Here is a 12292-nt window from a genome sequence, read left to right as displayed (position 1 = left end):
CACGATTCTTGTACCAAAAGAATACAGCTGAAAGCATGCAGCTTCTTTGGGAGAGGGAAGTAGAAAGATGCATTGTAGCTGTCTGAGGGCTTGCTGCAGCAGAGTCACCCCTTACTGGACAGGCCAGCAATGCTGAGAGAGGCCACTGCTGTCACTGACATACATTTCTAACCATGCTGGATAACACAGTCACATGTTTCTTAACTGGCACAGACACTGCAGTTCACTGAATGCATAAAAAGGGGCCAACGGCTGGCATTACTTGAGCAAGTGGATAGGTCTGCAAGAGGCAGGGAACTGGAAATAAAGCTGAGAAAAGGGAATCAGCCAAAGATGTTCTCATTAAGCACAATCAAATTTAAATCTGTTCCCTGGGAGTCATCCTGATTAAGCTCGTTAAATTACACAAAGCAGACCGGATTAGGCAACTCAGAAGATAAATGCATCCCACTACAGGGCAGTTTTATGACCCCAAGGCTTGACCATGGTTGAAAGCTAAGGAGTACAGCACTAAATTCTCTGCATAGAACTTTGGGGAGCCATAAACTGTGAAGGAGAAACCCCACTATCCTATTCCCCATGCACATTAATTAATGGGAAGGCCAAGAAGTTGCTCAGCAGGAAATCCTGCTGCTGTAACTATAAAATCCCTTTGCCCTCCTAGGCACCAGGGAGGATTATGTAGCTGCACAGGATTCCTCTCCCACTCCACTAGTAAAAACAGAGCAGCACAACCAAGGCCTCAGGAAAAACAAAACATATTAAGGCTTCAAGGTGACTAGTGGTCTGTTGTGCCTACCAGGTCCTGTAACCTCAGCTGGGTCAATGGTAAGTACTGGAGTTGTAAGTCGATTTCAGCAATGTGCATGTTTGGTTTTGGGCTCAAGTTTCAACTTCCAGTGTCCATCTAGAACAGGTCATTACATTCTAACTTTGGAGTAGGATCAGGTAAATTTGCAACACTAATCAGTAACCTCCTCTGCACTGGAGTGCCACACAGTGCTTCTGAAGACTACTGCAGCATCATTCCACAGCATACTGAAAAATTCCTCTCTCTCCTGCATACTAGGCTGCAGCATGGTACCATTTGCAAAGCCAGACAAAATAAATTATTATAGAGCAAATTAATTGGAGCAGGAAATCGACAGTGTGGGAATAGCAAATACATGCATGGGAATGCCTTGGACAAACATTCTCCTGTGATGCCAGTCCTTAATGAATGCTTACCTCCTCCCTTGGCGAGAACGAAGCCAGCTGTTTGATCTTCATGGTTTGATGATTGTTGCATTTCTTGCAAAGCAGAATTTGGCTGCTCACCCACTGTTGCGGTTTGGTAGGATCACAGAAAGTCGTAGCACCTGACACAACATGGTTAAGGTGTTCCATGTACTGAGCAGGGATGGGCTTGTTGTAGTCTCCATTCTGACAAGAAGAAAAAGGGAGGCACAAAGGAAAGCAAACATGAGATCATAAAATCAAAGCTAACTATCCTCTGATTGACAACAAGATTCCCTAAACTCTGCCAGGAGCTCTGCACTCCATGCATTCACCTATGTAACAAAAGAAATCAGTAAAAAAAAAAAAAGAGACAAAATGCTTCAAATCTCCCCCATCCACTGTTCTTTACACCTATTGCAAGCAATTGGTGGTGGTGGATTTTGGCTTAAGACTGGCTTTGTTATTTAATACCCTAAATAAAACAATTTAGCTGTTCCAAAATACAAAACCAAAGAAGAATTGTTCCATATATTAAAAAAAGATTCTTAAGAGATATTGGTGAAAATGTCAAGGCCCTTTTTGCCCTTTGAAGCAAGAGAGGAAAATTTGTCTCTCAGTCTATGTCAGCACATCCCGGTACACATGGATTCTTTCTCAAGTTTGATCAAGTGATCAGCTGCTGAGTTCACAGGTGCTCAGCACGAGCTGCCAGCTGTCAGACTGCTGGATATTCATCTGCACTGGGCTTCTATCATCTGAAATGAGGAGCACAGTTTTCCTGCACGTGCTGTTCCACAGGGCATGCACCTTTCCAGCCACCCTTCAAGCAATCTGTCACAGTACCTCTTGGAACCCGTTGTACTGCTCACAGTTGGGACAATCCCAGCAGTTGCGATTCCCATATGGCACTACCGTGTCCTGATTGCAGAACCAGCAGTTCACTGTCACGTGTGTGGGCTTCTTCCTGTTAGGGAAGGAAACGTGTCAGGCATGAGCACTGAATTCAGATGATGTAGAGGAAAGCAATGTCTTTCAAAGGGGAAAATGCAAGAGAGGCTGGAATAACAATCAATCTTCCCATTCAGTATGTTTAACAATATGACTCAGAGTAGGCATTTTAGCAATGAAAAGATGGACTATTAAAGTAGAAATAAATTCTGCTTGATGCTCCTATCTCTTTGCGCTACTACCATGGACATGCCAGACCTTTAATATCAACCTTGTGAATAATCCCCTTCACTGTTTTTCAGAGGTGTATTTGTGCATGCAAGTCCTCTCCATAATCAGCAGTGTTAATATACGTGAAGGGTGCAGTTTGCTGCGTAATACACAGGATTCTGGGAAACATAAGTTACGACCCACAAGAACTGCATACGATGGTACTCAGAACCTAGGAAATATGCTCATGCATACAGTTTTGTTTGCCCTGCTTTCTACATATTTTTTTCAAAGACAAGGGCATATCAAATTATCCCAAGTTCAGGCACGGTAAATATCTGTTTCTTGATAGCTTTAGGATACATAAGAAGGAACTGAAGAATCAACATGTCTTCCCCAGTTTTTATGCACTGGAAGTGAAGAGACAAAGACTAATGACCTGCATCCATGAGCCCCTTGTTTTTTAAAACAATCCTGTTAAAACAACAGTCACTACAAGAGAAACAGCTGTGATGTGGCCCCATTGCAACAGGTTGTGACAGATGTTTGAGCAAAGAACTTCAGTGGCCTGAAGTTGCCTGATAACGGAGGTCTGCATTTGTCTTGAAACTCGGCGCAATATCCATGACAAAGCTTCCTGGCAGGTCATGGCGACACAGCCCAGCTGCCTAGGTTTATCGGAACCAGTCCTAGTCTCACCTCCAAGGGAGGGCAGCTGTTCAGGCAAAGCCCAGGCAGGGACTGGCTATGGCAGCTATGAGGACAGATGGACCCAGCTGCCACCAGCCCTGTTTGCTGCTGAACTTCACCAAGCAATCAGTGTGCCTGCTGCTGGACAACTTCTAAAGCAGCACTGAGAGCAGCTGAGCAGGGAGGCTCAGAGAGGGCCTGGAAAACAAATAACAGTAGGCAAAGTGCTCACCAGTTGAGAGCAACTTCTCTTCCTCCTGCTCGAGGAAATGTTCTCTGCTGCTACAATATTCTATAGCAAAACATCTTCTGAATGCTGCACAAATATTGTCTGGCATCCTGCAACCAAACGGGCAGGTGGTTCTCCCCTTAGTTAAGCTGGCTTCTGTCTCAGCCATCACCTTTGTAGCAGGATGCCTACAATTCCCCACTCCCATTTCCATAGACCACGTCTTGAAATCTGGTTCACAAAATATCAAACCCTCGTGTTTAAGTACTAATGACGAGGATAAGCTTGAAATGAAGCACCAGAAAGAAGCCTAAAGAGCCAGAATGCACAGAGGATTCCCTGACAGATGCTGAAAGAAAATGGCTGGAGCTACTAGGGTGACACATTCTCATCTCAAAATAGATGCCTACACCCACACCCTTCTCAAAATGAATATTCACTGCTCAACTTTCTTCATTGCCAAGGGGGCTCAAAACAGTAAGTGATCCGAGTTAAAAATACCACCATTGAAACTGACAGGAAAAAAAAGTTTAATCCAGACGCAAATCTAGGTTGCTGGTCCAAGTTATCCATGAGCTACCACTCTCCAAAAGCCACGCAAGCCACATGTCAAAACAGCCACATGAAGGATGGACAGCAACACCTGTTGGAGCTAGTTTCATCTCACCATCACAGGTGTCATAGCTATGAAAATATAACGCATAGGCTTCAGCATGCTAACCACCAAAATACAAATCCTACTGCACCTTGAGCATAGACTTCGACAGCAAGCACAACTGAAACTCCATCCTCTGATGCAGGTTATTGCACAGGACCCAGGTACTACAGAAATTGCTACAATCCCACCCTAATGCCGCTGTGGCACCATCCTCTGGCACCCACGGAAATTAGGCACACCACACTTCGGTCATTACCTACCTACAAGTCTCTTAACTTCCATCGCATGACAGAGTAGGTAGAAGCACTAATTTCAAGGATAACACAGAAGTGAAAAACACAGGCCAAAAAATTAGCTATAATTTGCTATAAAGCAAAAAAAGAAACAATGCCAAATGCTATTTGAGAACTTGCTGATATCAGAGACCAAATACTCAAGACCTTTCCATTTCTCACTCTTGAGGCTGAGGAAATGCTACCAAGGGTTAAATAGCAGCCCTTCATTCTCACAATGTATGCAAAAGTCCTGGATTATTTAGGATAAAAAGTAATAATCCTGCTTTTGTGAACCTATAATCTGTTGCCATAGAAATAGGTGCAAAAAAAATCCAACTTCCCAACCTGCTGGATGAAAAAGAAGAAAAAAATAAGGTCATCTGAGGCAAGAACACGTAGGTAGGATGCTAATTTTATAGTAATTGGTCAGGACTTTAAAAACAACAAACAAGTACTGCATTTGGAGAGACTCTCAAATAGAGTTTTAATGACTTTGGAACTACATATACCTTGACTGAATTCAGGCAGCAGCTGAACATAACAAGCTAGAGCACACATTGCTTCTGAAGTCAGACATTCTGTTATGAGAAGACAGACAATGCAAACCCCCATATAAGCATTTGCTGTGTGCTCAATCCCTTGCAAAAGACTAGGCAAATCATCTCTAAAGAGTTTATAATCTAACACTGTATTAACTTTAATTAGCTTCACTGGACAAAGAACCACCCTGCAAAATAAAACCTGAGCAGCAAGAAGTGATTACTTACTGCATTGAGAGATTCTATTAAGAGATGACTTGCTGTGCTAATGCAATATGTAGCCTGCACACCCAAATAAGATAGAAAAAAATTTCCCAGGTTTGGACACATTGTTTTGCAGGTAGATCTGTGCTTAGGACAGAACCACATCTGATGGCAGTTTGACATAACCAAGCTGCCAAAGCTCCAAAGTATAGAGCGAGCCCCTAGCACAGTATGGTCAGCATGTCTGAGTTAACAGGAGCTCGCCGAACCTCAGAACTCACACTGAACCTGTTTGGCTCACAGTCACGGAAGCTCCTGGGTGGCAGCTCGTAATTCCAAGTTGTGCCTACGACCATCACCTCTCAATAAAGGGGTCTCCCAGTGCAGACCCAACGATAAATCCCATTTTCCAATGTGGGGAAAAAACATTACAGCTGTCTAGATTCCAGCAGGCAAACTACATCATAGATGCATTTGCTCAGAACTAGCAGCTGTAGATGGGGTTGAACATTTAACCACAAGACCGGATTTCTAGTAGTGTCATAAGTAATAATGCAGCCTATCCTTTCCCAAGAGCCAGACTTAGTGTCCTCTTAACAGGGAAAAAGGTGACCAGTGGACCTAGGCAGTGACATAGACCCACAGTCATAACCACCTCCTGTGCTCTCCCCCTCAAAAGCTGTCTTCTATCAAATGGGAGGTAGCAACTTTTAATACTCTGGAGAATACCAGCCATCAGGACAGGGTCCTCCAGAAAAGGTGCCTCTTTTTTGCCACCTCAGTACCTGTGACAGGCTTCTCAACTAAATGAACTAACTGCATGGCAGTTCCCGAGTTCCTACCGGCCTCTTTTAGAGTGAGCCGGTGATGCCTTATTTTGACTTTACTTGTAGAAGGAGCAGCCCCTGCCATCACTGACCCAGAGAGAACCAAGAAAGAGATGCTCATGGGGTACTCTATATTGATACTGACAACAAGTTGTCAGCCGACAATCAGGAGGGGCACAGAAGATGAAGGAAATGTAGCTACAGCTGCTGGTCTGAATTCAGCAACCCGACTTCCAACAGTATGTAAAAAACAGGCAGCCAAGCTGTGATCTCAAAGAAAGATCACAAAATACCAGTTTTCCTACCGGGCCCATACTCATAAGATTTAAGGAGTATATCTGTACATCAAATCTTTTTTCTCTCTGATACAAAAAGCACAGTCTTAGATGCTGGCACAGTTACAGTAGTGTAACTCCATATATTGAGTTATTGCAGAACTACTTTCCACTAGATTGTTCTGTTCTATTTTATTTTCCTTTCGATAGGGGGTGGTAAAGGCATCTTGCTAGATATCTGAGTGCGCTCATGCTGAAAATGGAGCAAAGCAGAGATGTATAACATTAACACCAAAGGCAAAGGAAGTATCATGTCTGTGTTTGGATCAGCCCCTTATAAAGCTGTCCTCTTTGATGACTTTGGAAGATTTTCATTTAACTAAGGCAAAATAAGAAATCAGGTAATTACAGAATAGTATTAAGAAACACAAATACGTAGCCCCAAAGAATTATCAAGGTCACCTCCTGAAAATATTTACAGCCTACCAGCACTTTTCAAGGACTGGGGAAGAAATGCTTTCCATTCCAGAGACCTCTTGATGAACTTGAGCAAAACAAATCCAATCTCTTCCCTCAAAAGACATGTTAGAGTAAACTGGGTCAAAGAAATGCCGCCTGCTCCACCGGGGATTGCTTTAGGCCACTAGTATTTCTTAGCTGTCCTAAATATGCCACAGAAATGCCAAGTCTTGTATATGGGCTAATATACCACAACCGTTTATAGGGTTTTATAAACAGCAAATGCTTTAGGAGCAAACCTTAAGTATTTTGCTGTGGATGCAGAAATATGCTTCTATTTCAAAGTGTAAACTTGACGTGAACCTTAACACGATGAGCCCTCGGGACTGCCTTTTCCTCCAACAGAAGCACCAATAAGTGGGCAAACTCATCAAGTCTGTTCTGTTTTACAGTCTAAAGTGCCTCTTATTCCATATATTCGTACATTCATTTCAAGCTATGCTAGCTTAAAATCTGTCAAATTAAGCTTCACTCCTTTTATGAAATCCGTATCCTGACGCTTTTCAAACCTTGTTTCCAACTCATCCGTTTAAATTTCTTCTAAGGTCAGAAACGTTCTGTGCAATTAAGAAACAAACGACCAAATAATTCTGGTCACTAACAACTTTGACTTCCATGCAATCTCCCCAAGTTCCAGCGCTGCACTGACAGCAATATTATTTCTACGGCACTCTCCCACCGTCCCCCCTGCAATCACGCTTCACCTCCAGACCAACCAACACCAGCAGCAAAACATCCTCCCTCCCCGCCTCAAAGAAGGCAGAAAAAACAAAGAGGAAAACCCCGAATTTTCTGTAATACCGCTAGTAACAATGCCGGCCTCTAGCCCACGGGCGGGAGGAAGGGAAGCCTCCCCCGTTCCCTCAGCGCAGCTTCCACACCGGCAGCTCCGCGATCTTCCCCTCACACAAAGAGCCGAAGCGATTTGGGGGAATCCTTTACCACACACACGCCTTACCGACACCACCCCGAAGCCGAGAGCCCACGGCTTCCCCGCCGCCCTCCCGCTCCCTCCACCGCCCGCCCAGGCCCTTCCCTCAGGAGCCCTTCCCGCCTCCCCGGAGCCCTCCCCGCCGCCGCGGCCATTGTCCGGCCCTCACCTCCGCGCCATGCGGTAGAGCAGCAGCCCGGCGGCGGCGGCACAGACGGTGACGCCCAGCCCGCCGGCGGGGCAGCGGGCCAGCAGCGCCCCGGCTCCTTCCATGCCGCTCCCCCACAAACGCGGGCCGCCGCCGCCGTCGCTGTGACCTCGGCGGCGGCGCTTTGTACGCGACGAGGCCGGTCCCCCCCCCCCTTCCCCGTCCCGTTCCTCCCCGTCCCGCTCCCCGCCGCTCCGCCCCTCCGCCGCGGCGGGGGCGGGCGGGCTGAGTCACGGCGCGGGGAGCGCGGCGTGAAAGGCCGGAGTCGTGCGGCGGAGCCGTGAGTCAGCGCCGCAAAGGCCGAGATCGTGGCCGCGGGGGCGGCCCGCCGGGCTCCCGGCCCTTCCGGGGAGGGAGGGAGGCAGGCCCGTCGTGCCTGGCCCGACGCCGAGTTCAACCAGCTTTTTTTAATTTTTATTTTTTTTTCTTTCTTTTCCTAAATTTAGAGGCGAGGCTGTCTGCGTTACGAAAGCGGAGAGACCCGAGAAGCCCCGGTGAAGGGCGGCTGCGGCAGCCAGGGACTCGCACTGCTACAGGCCCAAGCCCGCAGAAAGAAAGGCGTTTAAAAAGCCATCTAAGGGAATCCCCCCCTCCCAGGGCTGCTTGGATGAATGAAAAACCAGAAACAAGGGGTCTGCAACAAGGCAGAAAGCTGGCAATTAAATTTAACGTACATTTTTGAGGAAAAAGGATGGCTGTTAGGAAAATTATGGGAACAAAACAGGGGCAGAGGAAGAAGAAACAGTTCCAAGAGAACAGGTTCTCTGTTGGGACGTACTTTGCTCCCAAACCACCTAATTCTCTGGGGAGAATGGAAGATCCCTCCAGTTACACAACTGTACCCTCCCTGTGATTGTAGAGCACAGATTTTAGAGCACTTTCCCCAGTAAACCATGTGCTGCAAGTCACATCTGGCTTTAGCCGAGGGACAGCATGGCAAGGGAGCAGTGCGGGGCTGTGTGGGGAGTTTGTTACCTGAGACATAAGGTGAAGACTGCTGCTTTAGACTTTCTCTCTCTGGATAGACTGATAAACAACACAATTTTGCAGAAAGCCCTCAGGGAGTCATTCCCAGGTCAGACTTGTTCAGAAGCTCTCCCTAGAAAGCAAAGTAACACCCATTTGTGTTCTGCCCCTCTCAGCACCCAAGGGTGGGATTTACTGGTCTTACACAAGGGGAAGCAGTTGGTGGTTTGACAGTCCTGCCCTGCTTTTACATGAAGGTAAGACTCTCCAAAATATGAGACTGACCCTGCCTTAAATTGTGTAGCTGTTTTCCCAGTTAAAACCAAAAAACCTCTCAGCACAATAGACACAACTGCTTAAAATTCAGGAAAACCAAGTTGTGTCAACATCATGTAAAGAGCCACAAATGGAAAAGTTCTTCATAGACAAATATTTCTATCGGAAGAAAGCTGTACTTCTAAGCTTGTCTTAACTGTGGTTGGGGTCTTAACTGTTCCATTTCTATCTCCACAGATTTAACCATGGAAATTAATTCTATGGAATAACAGTGACTATTTCCTCTTGATAAATGCAGAGGGGACATAATTTTTCCATCTCTCTTCTATTGTTTAGCTCAATTATTTAGGGATTGTTTTATGAGACTAAATGATAGGGAAAGGAGGAAGAACAACCCAGTCATTTGGCACATCAAGCCCTTCTGCAAGTCATGCAAGACTTCTGTACTCGAGACTTTGTCTATTTTTTCTACAGAAGTCCCTCCCTTCCTGTCAACTGTATCAGTAGTATCAGCCCAACCATAGATGCATTGTTTACCAAAAGTTTCCTCCTTTAAGGAGCTAATGAGGAACTCGTGCAAAACAAGGTGGTGAGAGGCACAATCACAATACAAGCATGTATCACGACAATTAGTAAATGCAGATAATTTTGAGGGATATCAAGGCAACCATGGATACCTAAAGGGAGGCAGTAAATCTTATAGCATAAGGACTTGAGAAGATTAATGTCTCCATCTTCAAATGCCTAACAAATGCTTCCAAAGCTAAATTAGCAACACGAGTAGCTCATACAGTTGCAGCACGAGAATGTTTGTAATTTCAATTTAACTGTTAATTTATGAATGGGAACAGACTCAGTGCTAGTAAAGTTAATGGAAACTTTGTGGTCAACTTCAGGTAAGACTGCAGTTTCATCACCTTACTGATAATTAAGCTACAAAGGGTCTAGTAATGAGGCCTAACCCTGGACGAAAACTGCCCACGAAATTCTAATCAGTAAGAAATGTGCCTACCTTCCATGAAACTGACTTTCTGTGGAAGTTGAAGAAGTGGAATGAACAGTGATTTTTTTTCTTTCACAGCCAGAGAAAGGTTGGTTATTTTTCAATTCAGATATCCCTTTGGAAAAAGACTACTACAAATTCTTCCCTCTGGTAATAGGCTTATTCCATATTCAGTGACATCAATGGGATTGCTCAGAGAGCATCACCTAAAAATGTTAACTCTTTACAGGGTTAAGGAATCAAGGGTTAGTGAATTTTAAAAAAATCTAGTAGAGAGAGGAAGGGAGTAGATTATACTAATTCAGAAATTCTATTAGCTCCCAATATAGCTTATTAACCCCCCATCAAATTAAGACTAATTTTTTCAGGGTTGGTAGCAAAGCTTTAAGAACAAAATCAAAAATCCAGCAGAATTCCTGATTTTTTCCATCAGATTTAGGCACAACAAAAGATTGTTCACTGTCTCCTGCTTTCTCTCTTACCAAGTCCCAAACTCCTCAAAAGGCTTTGAGTTCCCTCCCCTCATTCTCAAAAGAGATCAGCAGTCTACACATTGGACTAACAATTTAAAAGTGAGCTAGTATACTTTAAGTACAGAAGACTACTAATTTAAGAAAGCAAATCTCACAAAACGTTTCAAAGTAGCAGCACAACTGTCCTAGTTCTCAAAAATAGAAACAGCACTGTATGACAGTTCTGACTCCTATAAAGAGACTAAAGCTTTCGCTGCTCATCGTCTCCATAAAAAAAAAAAGCCATGCCAGTTTTTAGTTACTCAACTGTTTCCTATTTTAGCTTAGGGGTAATGTGATACGTTCTTTTCAGTGAGACATAATAGAAAACAGTTATTTTTGCAGTTTTGCCTCATAATGAGATATACACACATTCTAGCCTATTTGCACTTCCATCACATTGATGTCAAATATGACCTCAAGTACCAGTCATCAGCCAGGTTCTAACAAGAACCAACGTGAAAGTTTGAATCCAGTTATCAACCCATTGTATTTCTGCAACAAAATAGTAGCCTGAAAACTTTATCTTATAAAAGACAGCCCTACTCACTACTAGGCTGTTTCTTAATGCTTTGCATGACCCTTCCAAGTCCAAACATCCACTGTATATGGTCCTTGAAGTCAAAGACGTCCATGAACACTTGTTTATGCTCAAGAACCCAACACCTGCTCAAATCATGAGAAGCTCATTGTTCAGTTCAACAGCAGGGAAGACTGAAGCTAGGATCAAATGCTGTAGTGTTTGTCTCAGCTGTCAAAGCAAATGACACTAATGAATAAGAGAGCATAGCAAAGCAAAACACAAATCTACCCATTTGAGTTCTAAAATATTTTATCCTGCACTATCAGTAGTTATTCATATACAATATTTTAATCACAAGGTACTGCTGCAATACAAGTGGTAAAGAAACTACTAAAATTAAAAGAATATTCTAATATTTATGAAAGGACTAATCTCAAGTATGCAGGATATTTGATTTATAACTGAAAGGTAAGAACTGTATCACGACTGCTGTTAAAGAACACCCCTTTGATATTGTGTCTTTGAAGGGGAAGGCAGGTATCGTATCTATATGAAATGTGAGAACTGTTCAACAGGCTGCAGTAAGCTGGTTAATCCTTATTTTCCTTCAATAAGAAATCAAGTAATGGCATAAAGAAGCTCTTTACATAGGTTGTGGACCTTTTTTGGTGTTAACTCCAGAGACATGTTCACGAGATAACATAGTATCTCATTCCCATCGGAAGCACTGCTCTACAAGGACACAAATCAAGAGGGACATATTTCTGAGTATCGCAAAGCAGAATCCAGAACTGCATTTATAGTCTATAGTGTTTGGGACCTATCTTATCCTCTCTTCTACTCTCCAGACCCCTAGCACTGAAGCATAAGGAAAACATAACACAAAAAAAACCTCCAAAAAAAGGCTGAGGTTGGGATACACGACCAGGTTACCGCATCTCCTGGAATTTCCGCAGGACAGCCAGGCCACAGTCAGACTGTCCTTATGCTCTGTCCTTCAGAAAAGCAAAGTCTAAAAGCCAAGTCATGACAGATCTGTTTACACACATAAGCATGTATCCCAAATGCATAGGTGCATACAGTACTGTAAGTAAATTTTTACTAAAAGCCTCCCACTATAATATTCCTGCAATATTGCCAGTGTAAGTGGCTTTTCTAAGAGGTTCTGGTGTGCGTATTTCATACCATCAAAATGGAGAAACGTACTACAAGACTGTCCTACTTGGAACACTCCAGGATGTTCACACAGCAATGAATGATGCACCTTGAATAAACCAGAAC

The 12292-nt window shown here is 44.0% G+C and overlaps 1 protein-coding gene across 3 annotated transcripts in view; it reads right to left on the bottom strand.

Annotated features, from left to right (window-relative positions):
• TMEM201 (transmembrane protein 201) overlaps positions 1-8456 on the bottom strand; it is a 29180-nt gene extending 20724 nt beyond the window's left edge. Inside the window, exons 1-3 of one of the 3 annotated variants that reach the window (XR_012583980.1) lie at positions 7693-8451; positions 2062-2182; positions 1228-1422 (exon numbers count right to left, since the gene is read on the bottom strand). Coding sequence is in view for 2 of the 3 variants with exons in the window: in XM_074560813.1 (XP_074416914.1) it covers positions 1228-1422; positions 2062-2182; positions 7693-7796 (420 nt within the window). In the remaining variant the exon portion in view is untranslated. Of the gene's footprint in view, positions 1-1227; positions 1423-2061; positions 2183-7692 lie in introns of all 3 variants that reach the window. The other 2 variants (XM_074560813.1, XM_074560812.1) reach the window with 2 other exon arrangements.
• Positions 8457-12292: the final 3836 nt, after the last annotated feature.

Source organism: Larus michahellis, chromosome 16, assembly GCF_964199755.1.
Source record: "Larus michahellis chromosome 16, bLarMic1.1, whole genome shotgun sequence".
NCBI classification, from domain to species: Eukaryota; Metazoa; Chordata; class Aves; order Charadriiformes; family Laridae; genus Larus; species Larus michahellis.
This window is presented reverse-complemented; position numbering and strand designations above follow the sequence as displayed.